The sequence below is a fragment of the Erpetoichthys calabaricus genome, chromosome 3, assembly GCF_900747795.2.
Source record: "Erpetoichthys calabaricus chromosome 3, fErpCal1.3, whole genome shotgun sequence".
Lineage (NCBI taxonomy): Eukaryota > Metazoa > Chordata > Cladistia > Polypteriformes > Polypteridae > Erpetoichthys > Erpetoichthys calabaricus.
In genome coordinates, this window is record NC_041396.2 from 214,690,100 (window position 1) to 214,711,252 (window position 21,153).

General features: G+C 39.9%; 1 protein-coding gene and 1 long non-coding RNA gene across 2 annotated transcripts; one reads left to right on the top strand and one right to left on the bottom strand.

The window, feature by feature from the left end:
- The first annotated feature begins 234 nt into the window (after window positions 1-234).
- LOC127527294 (uncharacterized) lies at window positions 235-11,037 on the top strand. The gene is made up of 2 exons (XR_007934596.1): window positions 235-387; window positions 10,794-11,037. It is a non-coding gene; the product is annotated as an uncharacterized LOC127527294 (long non-coding RNA).
- Window positions 10,764-20,953, bottom strand: c3h1orf198 (chromosome 3 C1orf198 homolog). Its single transcript, XM_028797785.2, has 3 exons — window positions 20,620-20,953; window positions 12,595-12,645; window positions 10,764-11,365 (listed from the first exon to the last, which is right to left on the bottom strand). Exons 1-3 carry the CDS (start codon window positions 20,923-20,925, stop codon window positions 10,781-10,783), a joined length of 942 nt encoding a protein of 313 aa, XP_028653618.2. The 5' UTR covers window positions 20,926-20,953; the 3' UTR covers window positions 10,764-10,780.
- Window positions 20,954-21,153: the final 200 nt, after the last annotated feature.

The window sequence follows — 21,153 nt, forward strand, 5'->3', positions numbered from 1 at the left end:
GACAATATGAAGGTATGAGTTTAATTTATGTTGGATGTTACTCATATAAACACTTTTCTTATTCCTATAATAAATTCAGTTTTAAAGTAGATAAAATAGATTTAAGAAGCATGCATTTTAATACATTAAAAAATCTTAAATACAGTAAGTGATACTTCATGCACTGCTACTGTGCTTTTAAAGTATTTCTGAAATATGAAGCGGTTTAAATAGTTCAGAATACTTATGGTAATACAAATGCTTGAAATTTATGGTTGTGGTTGTTTACAATGTCATCCGTTGCACTTTGCCAAAGTAAGTTGTAGGGCTCTTGGAAGTCTCACACAGTCAGTAGGAATTTACCAGTTGTCCAAGAAATCAAAACCAGTCTTCAAAACACTGCTGCTTGTCTGGAACGGTAAACAAAGAAGAATACACAATTTTAAAAAATGTAAAATTTCATAAAAAGAGGTGATAACATTCTTAAGTCTGCTGCATCCCATTTAGGGTTCACGGAGGTGGGGTGGGGGCTACACCTAACCCTCTAGCATTGGACACAAGGCCAGAATTAGTCCTGATCATGAAACCAATTGAGTGAATGGCATAAACACACACGCACGCACACACACACACACACACACACATGCTCTGTGATAATTAATGTGATATAAAGGTTTTGTTAAGCGGGGACCAAGATTTTGTCCCCACTCAGCATATGGATAGGAATGTGTGAACACATACACCCACACACATGGGCCACTTTGGATAGGTCAAATAACTAGGCATGCATGTCTTTGGGGTTGTAGGAGTGTTAAGAATATCTAATTCCTGAAACAAACTAGTATATCTGCACATCTTGAGTGAAAGGATGTCTTCTTCTGGTTGGTCTGACATTTCAGAGTACCTTTTTGTTATTGCATTGTGGTGGTCAGCTGGGGATTGTGCCCAGTTGCCATGCCTGGACAGACCAGGAGGGGGGACTGTGCCTTCCCAGGACCACGAGAGGGTAGCCGCCCCGCCTGGTATGGGCGTAGAAGCTCAAGAAGCTCAACCTTATCAGGGCCCGTGGCCACCGCCAGAGGGCACCTGGATGATTGTGCAGCTCGGACGTCAGCACTTCCACCACACTTGGAGGTGCTGGCGGAAGGAATACTGGGGACACCCAGAGGGCTTCCGGGTGCTCAGGCGGCACTTGCGCCACACCAGGAAGTGCCGCAGGAAGTCAATCAGGGAGCACATCCGGGTGAGGAAAAAAAGGGGCCGCCTCCCTCTAGTCGGAAGGAAGAGGACAGAGCTCGGTGGAGAGGAGTGGAGGTGGTGCAGGACCGTTGGAGGGCCTTGGAAAGGGTGTGTGGTGCAGGGGCACCGTGTGCTGTGTGGACATTGTAAAATAAACGTGTGCTTTTTGTAGACATTCAGGTGTCTGTCTGTCTGTGTCCAGGGCTGGCTTCCACAGCATCAATGTTCAAAATTCAAGGACCAAGGGCCATGCAGCTTGAGAAAACATGAATAATTACTATTATACAATATAAATCTGAATAAAAGTAACAAATTACTTTATTTATTTTTAAAGTTTAGAGACACACAAATTACACCTGGAAAAAAGGTGATTTAAATTTTAAGTTGTATAGGGTCAACATTGTCATATGTATAATGACATTTTACTTGCATGTGCTAATAAACATTTAAACTTAGCATTTATTTCCAGTATATTAGTGACAACTCTTTTCGTATTTGACATTTTGTCAACCATAAATACATACATTCTCAAAAGCACTTTGCTTAGTCCTAATCAGGGTTGCAGTGAGCTTCTTTATTATTAAAACTCTTTAACAGAACTCTCCTAAAAAGCATGAGGGTGGCAATGTGGCATTCATGGCACCAGGAGGCCAGACTTGAATCGAAACCCAGTCATTGATTGTGTGCGATTTTCATGTTCTCCCTGGGTGGATGGGTTTCTTGGTGGTGATGGCATCTAAAGGGCATATAGGATGGGATAATTGGTCCCTCAAAATGAGCATGGCATGAGTGTGTTTCGTCTGCAGTGGGTGAGAGCTTCATTCTGGGTAGTCTTAATGATAACAGGCCCTGGCCCCTTGTGACTCAGGGGGTCAGGGCATCATAACATAACATTCAAGTGAATAAACACAAAGATAGGCTTCATTGTACCTTTGCTGATACACATGGTAAAACTGAACAAGAAACATCTCCTTGTCTACAATGGCATTTTAAAATACACAATCAATTAACAGACACTATTGAGCATTATTACTATTAAAAGAAAAGTTATGGTTCATTAGCTTGAATGGGTTTTACCATGCATATTTTTAAAACAAAATGTGTCTAATTTAAATCGCTGACTTAAGAACCTTCATCAGCATCACACACTGCAGAGCAAAAGTAACTGTCAGGGTAAGGACAAGTGGGATTTAAAAGGCTTGAGTTTAAGTCCACAGGAGAGTTGCATGAATTCATGATATTAGGGATATTATGGATCTTTTACTTTCTTCTGCCTTAGCAAATCTAATTACTGTACACATTGTAGATGCCATTAACTGTCATGGTTAACATAATAAAGTATAAATCAATACTTTTGCTGAAGTAGCAAGTGGAAACGCTTGCACAAAAAACCCTTTAGGAACAATTGTAGCATTTGCACCAGAGCCTAATAAAAAATATTACCCATCTGTTCAAAAGATGTGTGATACAATTATAGGGCCATTAAAGATTTATAGGGTCGTTATTGTCCCATGTACAGAGTACAGTGACAATCTTACTTGCATGTGCTAATCAACATGTAACATATTGCTAAGATCATGACCTTAATTTCGAAACTTCTGCCTTCCTTACCTAAAATAACTAACTACTTAACCTCACTTTACCTCATATAAATGTCTTTTAATAATGTTCACAATGACCGCTTTATTTTTTATAACTTACTGACACATCAGTCACTGCAATCCCAGATACTTGCCTTTTCAAAAGGACAACTAAAGACCTGTTATACTAATTTTGATTCGTTATGTTTTCAGTAATTTCATATTCTTATAATTGTTATATCTTCGCATTGTTATTTACTGGTATTGTTAATATTGTAACCATTGTGATGCACAAGGGTCCGTACAGACGCCAAATTGCCACACAGCACACAGTTTATTTACAAAGACGAAGTCCAGCACAAATCTGCAGCACAGTCCCTTCTCCCAGCCAGTCCTTCCACCTCCACTCCTTCATACTAATTTTGTCCACTTCCTTCCGACTCAGGCCATTGTGTGGTGGTGGCTGGCTCCTTTTATGCGGCACCCAGAAGGAGTCTAGGTTCCCAACAAACTTCTTCTGGCAGTACATCTGGGTATGGCGGAAGTGCTGCCAAATAGGGCCCTACAAGCATCCAGGCATCCAGGCACCCACTGGCAGTGGCCATGGGCCCCAGCAAGTTTGAACTTCCATGCTCGTGACCCGTGGCCCCATTGGAAGCCAAGGGGGTTGTCCTCTGCCGGTCCAGGGGAGAAACAGTCTTGAAAATACTATCTCCCTTGGTCCTTCCGTGGTTGGGGTGTCACGGCCGGGTAAGAGCCAAGGCGATCCACCACACTATATAAAACTAACTTTGTAAAAACTAAAAAAATACATATGTCAATATATTAACCAAGATGAAGCCCATTTGAAAAAGAAATTTATGTGGAGACTGAGCTGTTCAGGGGCTAGCAATACTAAATTGGCCTTATGCAATTATGAGTGTGTGTGTGTGTGTGTGTGTGTGTGTGTGTGTGTGTGTGTAGCCCTGCAAAGGAACTGGCGCTGTATGAAGGGTTGGTTCTTGACTTGTACCAATTGTTCCCAAGATGGGCTCTGTACTCCCATTGCCTGATTTGGAGTGAACAGTTTAAGAATGCTGCATTTATGACACAATATGGAATATATTTCATATTGCAACTTCAATATGTACTGTAAGTAAATAACATTAATATTTAACATTAACATGTTAAAAATAATAGAAGTTATTAATAGCTTTACAAATTTTTGGCATGACAAACAAATCAAATGCCCCTTTCTATTGTGGATACCATCCCAAAGCACTTTACTGGTAATAAGTTCTAATATGAGGATTGCCTTTTTTTGCAGTTTTTTTTATATATTTTCAAAAAGAAGAACATTACAGTGACATGCTACTTGATACAAATAGCAATGACATAACAGATGTAGCCATTTACTTCAAAATTTGTATAGAAAAGCCAAGCAAAATGACACCTTTTATTGGCTAACTAAAAAGATTACAATATGCAAGCTTTCGAGGCAACTCAGGCCCCTACATCTTGCCTGAAGAAGGGGCCTTAGTTGACTTGAAAGCTTGCATATTGTAATCTTTTTAGTTAGCCAATAAAAGGTGTCATTATGCTTGGCTTTTCTCTACATTCATAATGGCTAACACGGTACAACACCAATGTACTACTTCAAAATTTGTAAATTCATCAAATAATCCACACACGCGCCAAATACTATTTATCAGACACAAAGCCGAGTAAATTACTTACTCTAAGGCTGAGCAAGAGTGAAGCGTTTGCATTCATATACTCTATTAAGACTAAACTGGGCACTCGCATCTGAAATTAATAACTGCTTTGCTGAATTTTACTCCAAACCGTATACAGATGACTCCTCTTCTGCATCTCTTAAACCTACAAATGCCTTGCATCATCATCATCAACCCAATTTAAATTCTGCCATCCTCTCATTGCTTCTTAAATTTTTAAAGGATATGAAAGATTATTACAACTACAGGCCACTTTTCTTGATGAACTCTGACATTAAATTACTTGATAAAGTCATATCCACTCGTCTTCCAACCTTTAAACATAAGCTCATTAATACAGATCAGACCTGCTTCATTCACAGTTGCTCTGTAACGAACAGTGTTCTTCACGTTACATATTATTAGCAAGGATCATTCCTAAACAGTATCTGCAGTGCTGTATTCATTAGATACTGAGAAGACTTTTGACATAAGTTTTGCAGGTGATGGGTTTTGGCAACCCCTTCATTAACATGACTAAGACATTACACTTAACTCTCAATGCATCAGTTCTTTCCAATTAGAACTTATCTCGCCCCTTTCTCATCAGCAGGAGAGTGAAACAGGGCTGCCCCCTCTCTTCTACGCCCTTCATTCTTTCAGCAGAGCCGCTTGTGGCACTTGTGTATATCTCTCTATTATAAAAAAAAATCTTGGAAGGAGACGAGGCGTGATTGTCTCAGAGACACTTTCACGTCCCGTGAGACGAGTCTTCGTGCCAAGCGATGTAACCATGCCCGGGGCCAGAAGCCCCACAAGACAAGAGCTTATGCAAAGAGATTTGGAAAAGTCCTGCGTAGTTATGTCAGACACATTTGTTGTATTGGAAGGTTGCCGGTTCGAATCCCATAAATGCCAATAGGGACTCTGCTCTGTTGGGCCCTTGAGCATGGCCCTTAACCTGCAATTGCTGAGCGCTTTGAGTAGTGAGAAAAGCGCTATATAAATGCAAAAAATTTATTATTATTGTAGAGAGAAAGAAACGATATTCACTCACGGGCAGTTATGTGTTGCATTATCACGATGTAATTCCAAACACGGAATCAAAATTCAATGCGATATTGATGAAAAGGTAAAAGTGAAAAGAGATCGAATATATGGACATAGGTGATATGACAGAATTGTGCAGCGTGAAATGCAGATCACGCGGCACAGCAGCAGCAGCAAGCCAGCAGCTGATCGAGCAAAGAGGAGGTGAAAAAAAAAACTGTGTGTTTCTCATTGTATCACTGTTTAAGAGGGGGGTTTCAGAGGAGCGATCGCGTCTCCTTGGGGTCCGTTCAGCCCCCCTCTTCACAACGCGAACAGCAGTGACGCAAAATGGTTGGCGAAGAACCCTAGTTTCTCAACAATATTTTCCTGTAATTATTAGTAATTCACCTACAAAATCTCCCTTTATTCCAGTAGTATTCTTCTGTTCTGTCGGAATGTCTCAGAGGATTTACCATTTATTTTAAAACTGTTTTGTACATATGAGGAACTCTCCGGAGAGAAAATTAAATGGGCTTAACCTGCCCTTCTCCCTTTACATTTCTCCATCTTCTATAAGGTTGCGCAGCATGCTGGTACTGGAAAAGCAGAGACAAACCCAAATTTTAAAAAGGCACGGATTCACAGTACCGGAAGCTGACACTCGGTAGTGTATTCATGAGAAAAAATAAAGCCAGTTCTGAGTAATTCATTTAACAAGCCACCCCTGCTTAATTCTTTAACATGATCAGGCCTTCATGGATGAAAACCAACCCCCCATAGCTTCTAAATGATCAGGGAGGCTCACAATTGTGCTCCACAACCGAGAGGCTGAAATAAGATAGAAGTTTTGGGGTTGAGTTGGAATTATCCATTATTTACTTCTGAATCATTTTTTTTACTACTTTACTACTTAGGTCTGAAAGCTGGTATTGATACCAATTCAAAATTTTAGTACCAATCCAACACTAATTGGGTCATGAATCTGATCTCCCCTTTCATCCCTAATGTAAGATTCTTTAAGCATGTTGGCATCTCTGTTATACACGTTTTTAAATATATTGCTACATTAAATTTTCGCAATCTCTCATTGCTTGGACTAATGTTACCCTTTCATTTCTTCCCATCTACTTATAATAAAGAAGAATATTTACAGCGACTGAACTATGTGGGTGCTATGCTACCTCTCGATCCCTTGCCTTGCGTTTGGAGCAATGTTCGTGTGCAACTCTCATCCTTCCTCTGGAATGTGCATCGCCCAAGAATTAAACCCGCTTCAGTTCTCACTTTGGCCAGGGCTGACTGAGGCATATCCTTTCCCGACTTCAAGCTTTACAATTGGGCGTTTGTTTTGTGTCTCTTATCTCATTAAATTCAAACCCTTCATGGCTCTCTATTGAAACCAGTGCATCTGTCAGATTTTTTCTTTACTGCTTTATCCAATATAAGAAATAATACTGCTTTAAAATTATATTTAAATGCATTTAGCTGCTGACCCAGTTTGTAATGTATGCTCTCTTAAAGCACTGGTTCCTTTTTGCATATGTTTTGGTCCTGCCCTCTGCTCACATCTTTTTGGACCTCTATTTCCACATTTTTTTTTTGGCTCGCTTTTGATGTCTTTACTCCTTGTACTCCACTCCTTCGTTCTTCATTGCACTCCTTTTCATTCTCTTATTATTTTAGTTAGTAAGATCCTCCTGGTATCTCACTTGAAAAAGCAAGACCAATGTCTAGTGAGTTCCTGGAGGAACTCGTTTGTAACATTTACTTTAGAACTTTCAGTTGCTTGTAGTAATTCCTCTATCCACTATATTATCTTTAGAACTAAACAAACAGTTGCACTTATTTAATTCTAATTGCTAGCACTTTTTTTCCAGCTGTTTCTGAATGGAGTGGAGTGGGGTTGGGGTTGGACACCAGTGGGATTAGGATTTTATTCTATTTTTGATGTTTCCCTTTTTTCTCTTTAAAAAAATGTTTAAAAAAGAAAAAAAAACATTTATTTCAAAAATGAATACAGAGAAAACAAAGGAAAATACAAAGAAATACAAAACAAGATTTTACCCCCACATAAGAAAAAGAAAATAAGAGATACATAAGCAAAAAAAAACCTTTTTAAATAAAATTGAACAATTATTAACAAAAACGAATCAATCTGGGAGTACACCAAATATAGTTGTAAAAGGATTAGGAGTGATTGTTACATCAAGGCTGTCTGAAAATCTGTAAAAATTTCTGTCCAAAACAATGTTAATTTAGTGCATTCCCAAAACATGTGGCCTTAGTGCAGTTGAAGCAAGACAGTAGTTCTCACAGGTTGTATCTTGCCCTGGGTACAATATAGACAATTTTAAAAGAGTAAAAGTGTGGTTGATGAAAGACATTTACTTGAATTATGGAATATTTATATGCTGCACTTATATGCTTACTTACTTATATGCTGCATATAGAACCACAGTGCATTCTATGTATGGTTGAATTCCACTTCTTTTCTGGGATACTAAATGAAAAGTCCCTTTCCCACCATTCTCTAGGACAGGGGTCCTCAATCACGGTCCTGGAGGGCCGCAGTGGCTGCACGTTTTTGCTCCAACCCAGTTGCTTAATAAGACACACTTATTGCTCAAGTAACATTTCTGCTTCCCTTTAGTTGTCTCGCTCGTTAAGATTTTGAATCCTTATTGCTTATTTTAGTCTTATACAGCTGTATTCTTGGTTTTTAATTGCTCCTAATTAGCAATAAGATGCAAATGACAAAAGAGACCAGCATTTCTTCATTTACACCCATGTGTGTTTATCATGCACTATTGGGTTTAATTAAATACTTGGAAGGAAAGTGAAGAGAAAAAAAATGAAGGACTGAGAATTACTCATGCATTTTAGCCTTCAAATCATTTGGATGATATCATTAGAAAGGGGAAGAAAATCTAGGATATGAGAATGACCTGACATAGCAGAGTTAAAGCACTAACAAGCCATGAAATTAAATTATTGGCAAGAATTGCTTTCTAATTAAGCAACCGGGTAAGAACAAAAACCTGCAGCCACTACGGCCCTCCAGGACTGTGACCGAGGACCCCTGCTCTAGGATGTTTGAAGGGTAAATTCTTTGAAATATTTTTACATATTGTTGAAATGCTGTCTGTGTTTTCATCAAGACTAAAGGCAATGTTACACTGTGCTACTTCTAGTCGTGGAGTATGTCATTTTAAATGACTGAAAATTACTGGCTATGTCACATTTAGTGACCGCATGCCAATTGTCCAACACAATCTTGCTCAGCCATTAGCGTGCTGTCTGACAGAGCCAGTGCTGTATAAACAGTTAACACCTGTGGCAAGTTTAGCAGCATTCTCAGCCCTTTATTTCTTTTTCAGTCTGTTAGGGTATGTAAAACATGAGACATCAGTCAGACGAGCCTCTCTTTTATTTGTGAGGTTCAAAACCCCCTTGTTGCATGATGGAGTCTGTGCTGTACAAAGGGTACACAGGTATGATAAGTTCAGCTGAAGTCTCAGCCCTTTTCTCTTTTTTCTATTGTTTTAGTACATAAAACATGAGACATCAGAAAGACGAGCCTCTCTTCTGTTTGCAAATTTAATTTCCATTTACTTATTTGCCCGACAGCTTTGTCCAAGGCGACTTACAACATTTATGATACAATTTGTTACATTTCTTTTTGTTTTTTTTCCAATTGGAGCACAGACAGCTCAAGTGATTTGCTCATGGTTACACTGTGTCAGCAACAGGATTTGAACCCGCAATCTCTGTGTTTGAAGTCCAAAGCATTAACCACTACGCCACAGGTGCTAAACATGTGTGTTTATTAGTCCTCATCACTCATTCTATACGTTGTATTTCCGGATGAGCATTCATTGGTAGCCAGTTCTCATGTACAAAGAGCCGCTCCCCCCAGCCCCGTACAACTAAATGCTTAGCTAGTTGGTCTAAGTTGTTGGGTGTGTCACATTACGTAACTGGATTCTTGCCTGCACATCCATAAACCTTCTCTTAGGCCTTCCTCTTTTTCTCTTGCCTGGCAGCTCTATCCTTAACATCCTATCTCCCAATATACCCAGCATTTCTCCTCTGCACATGTCCAAACCAGCGCAATCTCGCCTCTCTGACTTTGTCTCCCAACTGTCCAACTTGAGCTGACCCTCTAATGTACTCATTTCTAATCCTATCCATCCTCGTCACACTCAGTGCAAATCTTAGCATCTTTAACTCTGCTACCTCCAGCTTTGTCTCCTGCTTTCTGGTCAGTGCCACTGTCTCCAACCCATATAACATAGCTGGTCTCACTACCGTCCTGTAGACCTTCCCTTTCACTCTTGCTGATACCCGTCTGTCACAAATTACTCCTGACACTCTTCTTCACCCATTCCACCCTGCCTGCACTCTTTTTTTCCTCTCTGCCACAATCCCCATTACTTTGTACTGTTGATCCCAAGTATTTAAACTCTTCCACCTTCGCCAACTCTACTCCCTGCATCCTCACCATTCCACTGACCCCCTCTCATTTACACACATGTATTCTGTCTTGTTCCTACTGACCTTCATTCCTCTCCTCTCTAGAGCATATCTCCACCTCTCCAGGGTCTCCTCAACCTGCTCCTTAACATTATGTAAATGAAGGCTACAACTGAAAATTGCTGGGAAAGTCATCTAATGTGACATAGGCTTAACCATTATAGCCTCTAGGATAGATGTAGATGTGACATATGGAAAGGTGGGTAGGTTTCTTCTAACAAAACGTCCTAGTATGATTGTTATGAAATACTTTTACGAATGTTTAAATGGGTGAAACTGTATGTCAGAGGTCGAAACTGAGGAGGCAAACTTGTGGTTTAAAGTCTAATATCTTGGTCAATAGGCCACATTGCAATAAGAAAATTTTTGGTAGGCAATCTATCATTTTTAGTGTAACTATGTAAAATGAAAAGAAAACAAAGAGAAACAGCTCAGCATATGATGAATAAGACAAACAGACAGAGAGAGAGAGAATGACTGCAGAAGTCGGCCCAGTTTAATACTCTCTTAATATAAGATTTACATGCAAAGAAACCTGATAGTAGATTGCCTACTCAAAATAGCTCAGAAACTGTCCATAGGTATTCTCATGTCTTCACAGATTTAAAAAAATATTAAAGCTTCTTTCCTTTTTCTAGAACTTCCTCTAATGGAAAAAGTACTGAATGGTAATTTTGCAAAATGTCATCTAAAGTATTTACTGTAATTAATGAATTGAAAATTCTAACAGCAGCAGATTCTTACCTGGGAAAACAGGTTTTCTTCAAAAATTGACTCGTCCTTATCATTCTCTTTAGTAGCTGAATCTTTGCTGTCCGGGGCAGGTGTGAAAACTTCGTCAAAAGTACTAACAGATGCATGAGGGGTCTGGGACTTCTCCCACTCTGCCACCGTTGAAGAGACGCTAACAGGCTTTTCTTGTTTGGAGGCCAACTGTTTGTCTGTTTTGTGCTCTTCCTTATCTTTTGATGAAGACTCCTGTCTAAGGTATGAAGGCAGTGGCTTCTCCCCTTTTTCCAGAGACTTTATTTGACTGGGAGTTAAAGACTGAAATTCTGACTGCCCTCCTTCAAGTCTAGATCTTTCTGCACTGATTTTCCAAAATGACGACTCTTCCTCTTTTCTTGCAGGCAAAACAGTGTCTGCATTGGTGTTTTTACCATTTTGACAAATCTTGGGCTGGTTGTTTCCATGAGGAACAGCTTTTATTGGCTGGGATGTTTTAACTGGAGGTTTCTGGTCCCCTTGTGCTGAGATGATGCCCATCTCTTGTACTGCTGGACATGACAGGTTGAACTCCATTTGGCTCTGGTTTTGCAAAGTAGTTTGAAGAAAAAAAGAAGAAGCAGCCGTTAGTATTTTTAATCATCCACTATTAAAGCACATCACACATACTAAGTCTGACTAACCTGTAGACCAGGGGTTGTCACCGTAGCTGCAGGTTTTCATTCTAACCTTTTTCTTAATTAGTGACCTGATTTTGCTAATTAACTTCTTTTGAATTAATTTTAGTTGACTTGTTTTTTTAAGATTTGTTCCCCTTAATTGCTTCATTTCTTTCCTTAAATGGCACCCAAACAGAAATGAAACGTGAAGTGACTGAGCCAACAGAAGTCCAACTAAGTCACAGCCTCAAACTCCAACCAGTTGCTTAATTAGGTGCTGATTCTCGTTGTTAATTAAACCTGTTCTTTAATTCCATGGCTTGTTGCTGCTCTCATTGTGCAATAGCTGACATTTTTGAAATTATTGATTTTCTCTTTTCTAAGAGCACTGTTAAAATGTTTTGTGGACCTGAGCAGATCAGCATTCCTGAGACCTTCATCTTTCTTTATTTTCAGATATTGTATGATGGACACCAGTTGTTTTGGCTCATTTTGTATCTTATTATTGTTTGGCAGCTAATTCAGGAAAAAGAAACAATTAAGGGGTCAGAGTCTTCAAGAGCAACTCAACTAAAATGAATTCAAAAGAAGTTCAATAGCAGCAAAACCAGTCACTAATTAAGAAAACCTGCAGCCACAGTGGTCCTCCAGGACCGGAGATGGCGACCCCTGTTATAGACCACTGTATTCATTTTTATCAATTTGAATAAAGTTGAGCTGACATTTGTTTGTATGTTTGTTACAACATCATGCAAAATCTTTGTAAAGAGTTGCAAACAAATGGGAAGACTGCACAGGTACAGTCCTACTTAGAATATGTGATGTATGTATGTTGCTTGCTCAAGGGTCAGAAGCAGCAAGAATGTTTTACTTCTGCCTCTGAAAAAGTACTACTTGAAAAATCATGAATTCTTTTGATGATATTAATAATAATACATTTTATTCATATAGTGCCATTCCCATGCTCAATAACCCGTAGTATAATACCAATCAAATGAAGAATGCTCCAGTTATTTTTTAATCTCACCAGACAAGTGTAAAGTAAAATTCATAACAGAATTTAGAATTAAGCAATGCCGAGTTACAAAGCTTGTTAGTTCTATTAAAACTCTGAAAAAAGAGCAGATGGCAGTTCAAGACAGAAATACATACCCTTGTTTCCCATGAAAAAGGTGCAGAGTGTTCATCTTGCCATGTAATATCCTAGGAAGAACAAACAAGCAACTATTTTAGATTAAAGAAGTGTTTTTGCTGCACTGTTATTCAGTGGCGCGATTCCCCGAGGGTGATCCAGCTTGTAGGATCCTCATTGTTGGGGACCCAAGTGGCTGGACCAGGGCAAGGGGTCACCCACGTAACACCTGGCTGCAGCAGATAGAGGGTCATTTCCGGAGGGTGGGACTGGACCGTGTGTCTGCCTGGAGGGCTGCCAACCGGGATCCTGAGCTGTTTCGTCGTGTGGTGGATGCGGTAACGCATTGTACCAGTGCATGCTCCCCAACTTGACTTGACCTGTTATTCAGTACACAGAGATCACACATATGAACACTAAAGTTTCTGCACCAAAGTGTATCAGACATTACGTAGAGTCATGGCTGTGCAGCAGTTACCCATTAATCACATCACTGTTCCTGTTCTTGTGGTGCTAGAGATAGACCCCATTTCATACTTAGTTCTAAAATTTATAACAGTCTATATGTGTGCAGTTTCTAGCATAAAGTGATCTAGCCAAAATGTTTATTCCGCCAATGTGGGTAGGTGTTGTACAAATACTTCTGCATTGTATACCATTCTGGGTTAAATAGCACTGTCCACATTTTTGTAGGCCAAATAACTAAACAATCAGATCAATTAAAAAATAAGAATAATACACATCTGCGGTGGGTTGGCACCCTGCCCGGGATTGGTTCCTGCCTTGTGCCCTGTGTTGGCTGGGATTGGCTCCAGCAGACCCCCATGACCCTGTGATCGGATTCAGTGGGTTGGAAAATGGATGGATGGATGGAATAATACACATTGTGAAAATGAGTGGTAAAAAAAAGTAGCCACAGGGGTGCCTTAGAACTAAACTTTAGAACCACTGGTATAAAAAAAATGTAGGACAGAAAGTTAAAGGGTGCATGTGTAAAAATCAATATTTTCTGATTGTCATGTGTTTTGTGTAGCATTACAAGGATTTTGGGTCTACTCTGTCTTCACATATCTGGAAAACCTGCATATGTCAACTCAACTGCTACTAAACTTCTCCTATCATAATTGCTAAGATATATAAAATAAGAAGTGGACTAATTGTAAACTATGATTAGTGGTGCTGCCTTGTCATCATTTTTACAATTTGCACATTCTTTTCCTATCCGTGTAGCTTTCATCTAAAAAGTTCTGGTTTTGCTCCAACTTCCCAAAGACATCTGTGTTAAGCTAACTGGTGACTCTAAATTAGCCCAGTTTAGATGTGGACATCAGCTGCATAGTATGACACCCCCAGTGACCCACTCATACCACCCATAACAGCTCCTAAAGCTCTCCTCAACTTATTAGAACAAAACCAACTGGGTTTGTCTTGCTCATACCTAGTTGTAGGAGTTGGCTTTTAAGTCTGAAAGAGTAACAGTCCACAGGGCACCTCTGCTAGAAGTTAAAGGCATTCACTACTTACAAACAGTGTCAAATGATTGCAACTGCAATCTGCAAAGAAACAAGGTAAGTGAGTGCTTCAGACTGTCCAAACTAAGGAAACTTCTCAAACTTTGGAGCCAGCTCAGATGTCTGTTCGATGTTTTTTGTTTATTTTCGTGTAGTGCTTCTCCTCTAATTGTAGTATGTACTAAGTTCAATGACGCATACTAGTTTTGGAGCAGTACTAGACATTTGACTTTGCTATTGATACCAATTTTCAACCTGTTTCCGTATTGCCATGACTCTACTTGTTCGTTCTTTCTCCACTGAAGCGCACACCTCCAGCTGCACCAGCCTCCGCCTTTCCTTCTCGCCAGTGGTGTTGAATCGGGTTAGTAGTGAGCTTCCAAGTCCTGCCCTACCTTGTGCCACACTCACTATAAGAGCCATGTGTTTCAGCCAAGCTTCTGCCTGCTGGACTGGCTCAGCCACTTTAAACTTCCTCCCCGTCCTTAAAATGATACCTGCTCCAGGCACTTTAGCGTCTTTAGACCCCGAATACTAAAGGTGTTCATCCTTGACAGACCTGAATGCAAGCATAAGCTTATTACAGTTCCCATACAGCCCTATACTGTTCCAGCTATGTGGCACGCCCAGCTATCTGAATAGGTAGCAGCTTACTTTACTCTTTAAACCTTCCAATACAGTCATGGGGACTTTGTAAATTAAAAGCGGCCAAAGGATCCTCGGGAGAATTCCATGTTGGTAAACCCAGGCCTTGAACTTCCCAGGTAGCCCTGGCTTGTCCACAGTTGTTAGCCATCCCTCCATTTCAGCAGTGGTGGTTATGATGGAGTCCCTGTCCTTCAGGCTACAGCTGAAGACCTTCCCAAGACTCTTCACTGGTTTTTCTGTGACAGACAAGATCAGGTCTTCTCCCAACCTGAAGTGAACCTTGTCAATCACTTTCCCTTTCTTCAACAATAAAGACCGGAATTTCGGGGGATTAAAACTCATGCATGTCCACAACACAAGTCTCTCCAACCCGTAGAGGATCCACCTAGCTCGGTGCACTGTCATTATTGTGACCATGAGATTGTTCATGTAGGCCCTAATAGGCAGTTGTCTCAACCCGGACTTGCTAAGGGGCTCCAGCAGTCTTGTTCTGTTGACTTGACCTTCATGTTCATCACCAGAGCGAAAAGGATCACAGAGACAGTGAACCCAGTGATAATCCCAACTTCCAGCTGGGGCCAGTCAGAAGTCAGCGGGCCAGCATAGACTCTCAAGCTAAACTTGCTGTTATACTCCAGAATTAGATTTTCACTTTCTGTGGTATATGGTACCTCTCCAGCACCACCTCAACCACCTTGTGGGAAAGTGAGCTATACGCATTGGTCAGCTCTAACCAAAGTACCGCATATTTACTATGAATTTTCAAATTGGAAAGCTGTATCAAATTTAAAATGAATAATATTGCCATCTTTCATTTTCATATCCAAAAAAGACTGATTAAATGCCAAAATGGCTTGTTGTAAAAATTCCCCACTTAGGACAATAACATTTGAATCGAATTGAATCAGTACAATATATGATCAGCAAGAAGCGACAATACTGTTTCTACTACTTGTATATATAATTTAGACAACAAAGAGAAGCACTAAGGCTACCTTTCCATAAGAAGAACCCCATACAATTGTTCTAAGTATTTGAATAAATAAACTTTATAAATTCCTGTCCAATTACAACCATGCAAAGGTAAAAATGCACAGGCTTCATTAGAATACCACTTCATACTTTATTAAAATACAGAATATGCTGTAAATAAAACGGGATCATCTTATTAAATATTAATGTTAAACTCACAAAACATGCCAATGCAGGGTGAGGGTCTCATTATAATGGCCTATATTGTTAATATACTATATTACTAGCAACACATGGATGCTGGCAGCTTCACTATTCAAGACTGCCTAACATTTGATTTCTCCAAAGACATGCAGTTTAGGCAAACTGGTGTTGTTAAATTGGCCCTTGTGTGTATGTATGTATTTGTGTGTGTGTATGTGTGTGTGTGTGCGTATGTGTGTGTGTTCACCCTGCAATGGACTGACTCCTTATCTAGAGCTTGTTCCTCCCTGGGTGGGATAGGCTCCTGCACCCCTGCTCTGGATAAACAGGTTTGGAACATGGATGGATGGTTTTCTCTTCGCACTCTCCCTAATACATGTACTGTATGAACGTCAAGGATAAGTTTAGTATTTTTCAAATCAAAATAATTTCTTTACAGTTATGATACAGTAAAATATTAGTTTTCCACAAGAAAATGAGCTCTAAAAGAAGCGTTTTTTAAAAATTAAAAAAAAAAATACCTAGCCTGCTCTTGGACTTTAAAATCAAGTGAAAGGTCCCAAGGTCCAAAAGTGAAAACCACATCACTTACCTAATATGTCTACTTTGAAACAGCAAATGTTTCGATTTAAGAAAGCATGCATTCTGTGTTTCAACGACATGTTTTTGACAACAAAAGTACACTGGAAGTAATACATGTTATCACAGATTCTTGGTACTATTATCTTGAGGTAAGGATACGTTTTCTGTTTGTCTGCTGGAAGTGACTTAAAGTTGGCACACATACTGAATTATATAGTAGCTTATTCCAGCCACTCAAAAAAATTATATGTAATAATAGTTATTAATTGTAGCACAGAGCTGTCGTTTCTACCTTACAGCTCCAGGGTCTGCATGGATTTGACATTATTTCCATGTATTTAAGGATTGATTGGTATCATTCAGTGTGTTTTACTGCGGAAGATTACATGTTTTAATACTGAATAATGGAAATGTGTCAGTAATATCTGTCATTTGCCAAAAACATTTAGTCCCTCATTTATTGTGTATTAAAACATATCCATTCCCACTGTTACGGATATATAACATGTTATGTGTAGAAACGTTAAGGTTGTGAGTGACTGTGCAACATTTTTTTAGTGATTATTGCCTACTTGTCTACAGAAGAGAGACAGCTATTGACAAAATGTCCATACTGGTGCTTAGAGACAACTTTTAGTGGTGAAAAGTATATGCTGGAAGAAACTGTGCCCCCGCAGCTGAAATTTTACTGTGTAGGAAGAAAGTAAAGAGGTGAAGCCCACTGCCAGTGTCCTTTAAAAATAGCTGAATCTCACAAAAATGCTTTGCTTTCTTCCTTCATAAAATGACATGACATTTCTGTATGTGTCCAATCTCAAGATATGATTCAATAGTTGACAACACTCATGGCTTGTAAAGTGGACTGTTTGGCAGATTTAAGGCTTTTGCTTTCATGCATAGATCCCAGTACCATTTAGCACTTTTTTAAAGCATAAGAGCACACTAGGTATTTTTAACATTTATACAGAGAAAAGTCAAGCTAAATGACACCTTTTATTGGCTAACTAAAAAGATTACATCTTGCCTGAAGAAGGGGCCTGAGTTGCCTCGAAAACTTGCATATTGTAATCTTTTTAGTTGGCCAATAAAAGGTGTCATTTTGCTTGGCTTTTCTCTACATTCATAATGGCTAACACGGTACAACACCCTAGTACTAACATTTATACAAAATTCTTCACTTTAGAATAAAATTAATATATACCATGATTGTGAGGAAATAACTTTGACTTGGAAAATACTGAACTTGCCCTTTAAGCTGCCAGTTCACTGTTGTTTTGTTATACAAATACATCTTCCATTTGCTTAAGGAAATTCAGTGAGTCCAGCCAATGTGGTAGTATATACAACTTGAATTTAAAATTTTATTATTCATTTTAGTATTGCACAGTGCATATATTACGTTCATATTTATATACTGTATATATATAACACACACACAGGCCACTTTATTAGGTTTACCTGTTCAACTTCTTATAAGTGCAAACATCTAATTAGCTGATCGCATGGCATCAACTCAATGAATTTAGGCAGGTAGACATTTTGTCAAGACAATCTGCTGAAGTTCAAACTGAGGATCAGGACAAAGAAGAGAGGTGATTTAGGTGACTGAACATGGTATGGTTGTTGGTGTCAGATGGGCTGGTCTGAGTATTTCAGAATCTGCTGATCTACTGGGACTTTCAGACAGAATCATCTCAAGGGTTTACAGAGAATGGTCCAAAAAAGGGAAAATATTCAGTAAGAGGCAGTTCTCTGGACGAAAACGCCTTGTTGATGCAAGAGGTCAGAGAATGGCCAGACTGGTCTGAGCTGATAGTAAGGCAACACTAACTCAAACACTTGTTTCAACCAAACAATGCAGAAAAGTATCTCTGAACACACAATATGTCGATCCTTGAAGCAGATGGGCTATAGCAGCAGAAGACCACATCGGGTGCCACCCTTATCAGCTAAGAACAGGCAGCTGAGGATAAAATTTGCACAGGCTCACCAAAATTGGAAACAGAAGATTGAAAAGCGTTTCCAGGTCTGATGGGTATCAATTTCTACTGTGACATTCAGATGGTATGGTCAGAATTTAGCATCAACAACATGAAATCATAGATCCATCCATCCTGCCTTGTATCAACAGTTCAGACAGGTGGTGGTGGTGCTGTAATAGTGTGGGGGATATTTTCTTGGCACATTTTGGACCCCTCAGTACCAAATGAGCATCATTTAAATGCTATAGCCTACCTGAGTATTGTTGCTGACCATGTCCATCCCTTTATGACCGCAGCGTACCAATCTTCTGATGGCTACTTCCAGCAGGATAACACACAATGTCACAAAGCTCAAATCATCTCAAACTGGTTTCTTGCACATGACAAAGAGTTCACTGTACTCAAATGGCCTCCACAATCACCAGATCTCAACCCAATAGAGCACCTTTGGGATGTGCTGAAACAGAGATTCGCATCATGGATGTGCAGCCGACAAATCTGCAGCAACTACATGATGCTATTATGTCAATGTGGACCAAAATCCCGGAGGAATGTTTCCAGTACCTTGTTGAATCTATGCCACCAAGAATTATGGCAGGTCTGCAGGCAAAAGGGGTTCAATCCAGTACTAGCAGGGTGTAGCATGATGTACCTAATAATGTGGCCAGTGACTATCTATCTATAACTATATATATATATATATATATATATATATATATATATATACACATTTTCCACCATTTAGTTATGTGCCTGATACCATTATCCATGGCGACTTGAGGTAGAGTCCTGAAAATGCAATGTACAGTTGCTCATGAGAAAAAACAGTCAAATTCGGATATGAGTTTAGCCTTGCTTAATGTTTGTCTGAAGTTTACTGATGGTCTTTGGAAAGGCTAGCTAAATGGGAAATTGCGTTGAATTTTTTTATCTAAACACGAATATTTCTGGGTGTGCCCACACCTCTGGCTGGTAGTGTATATATATATTTTTATATTTGTTATTAAAACTGCAACACTGTACCAGTTATATTATGCCAATAAAATATTACCCCCTTTGAATAACCATTTTACTATGCTGTGAGGTTTTACTCCATGATTCTGTATTAACAAAACCGACCGTGTCAGTTCCGCTTACCTCTTAACACACGTATCTGAATACGAATTCCCACCTACTTCGACCCTCGAACCAATAGAGATGTGCTGCTTAATACGAATCACAGCCTACTTAACCCTCACGGCCAATAGAGAAACGTATTTGAAACCAGGTCCAAAAGCCAATAGAAAAACTGCACCACAAACTCCACCTACTTAAGCCCCTCAGCCTATAGGGATGTTTCTTTGAATGCACGCCAACGGACCAAGGCATATTGGCGTTTAAGAATTTGAGAATCTAATTCCACTTATCCATCCCAGCCAATGGGTTTAGGGATGTGCACATTTAAGAGCCAATCATGATACACGTCTAAATTATAATCGCGGCCCCCTTGGGCGTCCCAACCAATGGAACTTTACCTCAGGATTAGACCCTCCGCTATCTAGCAGCAACAGCCAATTGCGCTCTTACGGTTTAATCACCCCCCATTGTTATTTATAGTGACTAACATGAACAAAGGGCAGCACAGACTTCTTAAAGTTTACCTAACATCTACGATGTATACGTGTAGTTTTCAGCAGTTAATGTAACAATACTGACGCAAGCATTACATTAATGAATGCATCTGGGTGGCTACGGGTAATCATATGACAAGATCCTCTGCGCTCCGTCAGGGATAAGCTACATCTTTATTGAACCGATGCAGTGCCATTCTGCACTGGATACTTTCACGCGTATGTCGTACACAGCGGTCAGATGGTATTCCACCTGAACACTATTTGATCATACTCAGTTCACGCGTGTAAAGCGACTTGTCGGGCTGTAGTTAAGCCCAAATAATCAGCAGATTTATTGGAAGCCGCCGACCGGCAACCTACTAGCCGTTTTATTATCCCCATCTACGTATATTTCACCCCCCTAACAGGGCGATCACACTGCGGAAATAAGACCCGGTTTGGGCATTATAAAGCCGGGTTAAGTAAATACGGACACGACAGTCGTCACGGGCTGCTTTGGTGCATGGGTACAGCGAGGCAGCGGTGCAACTCACCTCTTCTCCAAAGTGCACAATCTTCTGTCCCGTCTGGATCTGTAACTTGGGATAACAAACGGGCACCACCCTCTCTGTTCTGTGCATAGCGTACCGAGCCTGGATCATGGGATCCATCATCCAGTTATCGATGACGGTGTCCTGCTGCTTGGGGCTCATTACGTCCCATTCGGGGCCGTATTTTTCTTTGATTTTTTGCTTCTCTAGCATGATCTTCCTCGCCATGGGATTGATCGAGCAGAAATACTCGAACTTCTTCTCCTCCATCCTGAGCACCTCACTCCCGGCCACCTCAGCCGTAGCCATCTTGTAAGGGAGGCGTTGAAAGAAAAAAGAGGAGCGACTCACGAGCGCCCAGACCTGGAGTTCACAGGCATTTCTCCAGCATTGTTTGCATTTAATTTTAAGAAAACCGTAAGGTATTTTACACCGCGATCGGTTTGTGGCAGCTCTATAACACTCGACAGATTCATTCTATTCAAGCATATTCGTTTGGGTTGTTTTTTTTTAATGTGAACTCCCGATCCAGTACTA

Coding starts and splice junctions, on each gene's coding strand:
- c3h1orf198 (XM_028797785.2), bottom strand. CDS start 20,925: ATGGCTACGGCTGAGGTGGCCGGGAGTGAGGTGCTCAGGATGGAGGAG. Junction 12,646..20,619: donor TTGTGCACTTTGGAGAAGAG/GTGAGTTGCACC, acceptor TGTTCTTCCTAG/GATATTACATGGCAAGATGA. Junction 11,366..12,594: donor CTTTTTCATGGGAAACAAGG/GTATGTATTTCT, acceptor TTGCAAAACCAG/AGCCAAATGGAGTTCAACCT.